This window comes from Peromyscus leucopus, chromosome 2 (assembly GCF_004664715.2).
Source record: "Peromyscus leucopus breed LL Stock chromosome 2, UCI_PerLeu_2.1, whole genome shotgun sequence".
NCBI lineage: Eukaryota > Metazoa > Chordata > Mammalia > Rodentia > Cricetidae > Peromyscus > Peromyscus leucopus.
In genome coordinates, this window is record NC_051064.1 from 137,046,900 (window position 1) to 137,049,060 (window position 2,161).

The window sequence follows — 2,161 nt, forward strand, 5'->3', positions numbered from 1 at the left end:
TATGATGACCTCAAAGCTGTGGGTTCGAACCAGTGCTGGGCAGAGGGCAGGGGAGCTCAAAGATCTTGTACGCCGCCAGAAAAGGCAAATTCTTAAAGTTAATGGTTTTAAGTGATTTTTCAAATCTCTACTGGCTGAAAAGCCCCGCCTCCCCTCAGTATCAGCGCTTCCTCATTCTTCGCATCCGCGGCTCAGCGGTCCTCGGCGTCAGACCAGCCGAGGCAGCCTGTTAGCAATTTAAACCCACTGTGAACGCCCAGGGCCGGGGAGGCGGTGCCCAGGGCGGGCGGGGGTGGAGCCTGGGCAGGCTATTTTGAATAAGGGGGTGTGTCCTAGCGCTGACTCTATAAGAGCCCGCTGCAGCAGGCGTGCGCCGACTGTTTGCTGCTTTAGTCTTCCCTTCGTCTCCTCCAGCTTCACTCTCCAACATGAAGGCGCTGAGCCCGGTGCGCGGCTGCTACGAGGCGGTGTGCTGTCTGTCGGAACGCAGCCTGGCCATCGCGCGGGGCCGCGGCAAGAGCCCGGCGGCCGAGGAGCCGCTTAGCCTCCTGGACGACATGAACCACTGCTACTCGCGCCTGCGGGAACTGGTGCCGGGAGTCCCGCGAGGCACTCAGCTTAGCCAGGTGGAAATCCTGCAGCGTGTCATAGACTACATCCTCGACCTGCAGGTGGTCCTGGCAGAGCCGGCGCCTGGACCCCCAGACGGTCCGCATCTCCCGATCCAGGTGCGCGAGGGAGCCAGGCGGGGGCTGAACAGAGCTGATCGTGCGGGTTGGGGGGATGCTGCAGGTCTCTCCCACCGAGTCCCCGAATGCCTTGGCTAACTGGTCTCTTATCCTCCTTTGACAGACATCTGAACTCACTCCGGAACTTGTGATCTCCAACGACAAAAGGAGCTTTTGCCACTGACCCGGCGGTCCTGTCACCTCCCGGTAAGTTTTCTTCTGACCGGGACGAGAGGGAGGCTTGTTTGGGAAATCCCGCGGTTGACAGAACATTGCAAGGCTTAGAGTTTCCTCGGTTTAGGGAAATCCAAACCAGAGAGAGGCAAGAGGCTTATCCATGGTCACTTAAAGGACAGTACCCATGTCAATATCACGTGCATTCCTAAAGCACGCTGCCTCTGCTCACCCCGGGTGGCCAAAGCCCTGGGCGAGTGGGCGCGCGGATCCCACCAAATAGTCTTTAGTAAAGGGGAGCCCCCTTTCCACTGGTGTCATTTCCAAGCGGGAGGGGGAGCGGTGGCTCCGCCTGTGGTCCTTTGGCGCCAACTGGGTGGAGGCTGTGTGGGGCGCGGAGTTATCAGCTGGAGGTAGAGACCGAGTTTCCTCCCTGGCGCCGGCCAGTCTGCGGCGGCCTCCGCCTGGGCGCGCTCGGCGGAAACTGGCGGCTCCCTCACTCTTCTCTTCTCCTCCGCCCAGAATGCAGGTGCTGGCGCCCGTTCCGCTTGGGACCCTGGGACTCTGGGACCCTCTCTCCGGCCGGAAGCCCGAGGGCATGGATGAGCCTGGATCTCGCCCAGCCTTCTTCACTTCCCCTAAACCCCTGCCTCGAGGCTGGACCGGGAGCCCGAGGGCGAAGGACTGAACTTGGGTGGCCTGAAGAGCTAGCGCTGGTCAGCAGCTGGGCAACGTCACCCTGTCCCCACCCTGACTCCTAAGTCTTAAAAGACTGGCTTTTCCGAGAATGGGGGTGTTGAGAAGGGGGGCGGTGGCTGCCCTGCGACTGCCAAGGCAGCCTAAGAGCTGGTTTTCTGACCTTGGAGAAGGCTCTGCTGCCCTGATTATGAACTCTATAATAGAGTATATAGCTTTTGTACCTTTTTTACAGGAAGGTGACTTTCTGTAATCATGTGATGTGTATTAAACTTTTTATAAAAGTTAACATTTTGCATAATAAACAATTTTTGAACACTTTGTGTATGACATCATGCGCCCGTCTCCCCATTTCTTAATTCTTATGTGGCTGTCTTTAGGAAATATCCTGGGGTCTCGGGAGGAACAAATTTGCATGCCCTTTTAGGATTGAGAGTTTCCAACTGAAGCTGAGAGGTAGGGTGGATATTTGAAAGGGCTAAGAATGGGGATCCCCAAATCCATTGGGGGTTGAGAGCAAGGAACTGCAACCCTACCCTATCAATCACAGAAAGCTGCTGCAA

The 2,161-nt window shown here is 57.1% G+C and overlaps 1 protein-coding gene across 1 annotated transcript; it reads left to right on the plus strand.

Annotated features, from left to right (window-relative positions):
- The first annotated feature begins 359 nt into the window (after positions 1-359).
- Positions 360-1,928, plus strand: Id3 (inhibitor of DNA binding 3, HLH protein). The gene is made up of 3 exons (XM_028875429.2): positions 360-728; positions 853-935; positions 1,425-1,928. The coding sequence occupies exons 1-2, from the start codon at positions 429-431 to the stop codon at positions 910-912; spliced, it is 360 nt and encodes a 119-aa protein (XP_028731262.1). The 5' UTR covers positions 360-428; the 3' UTR covers positions 913-935; positions 1,425-1,928.
- Positions 1,929-2,161: the final 233 nt, after the last annotated feature.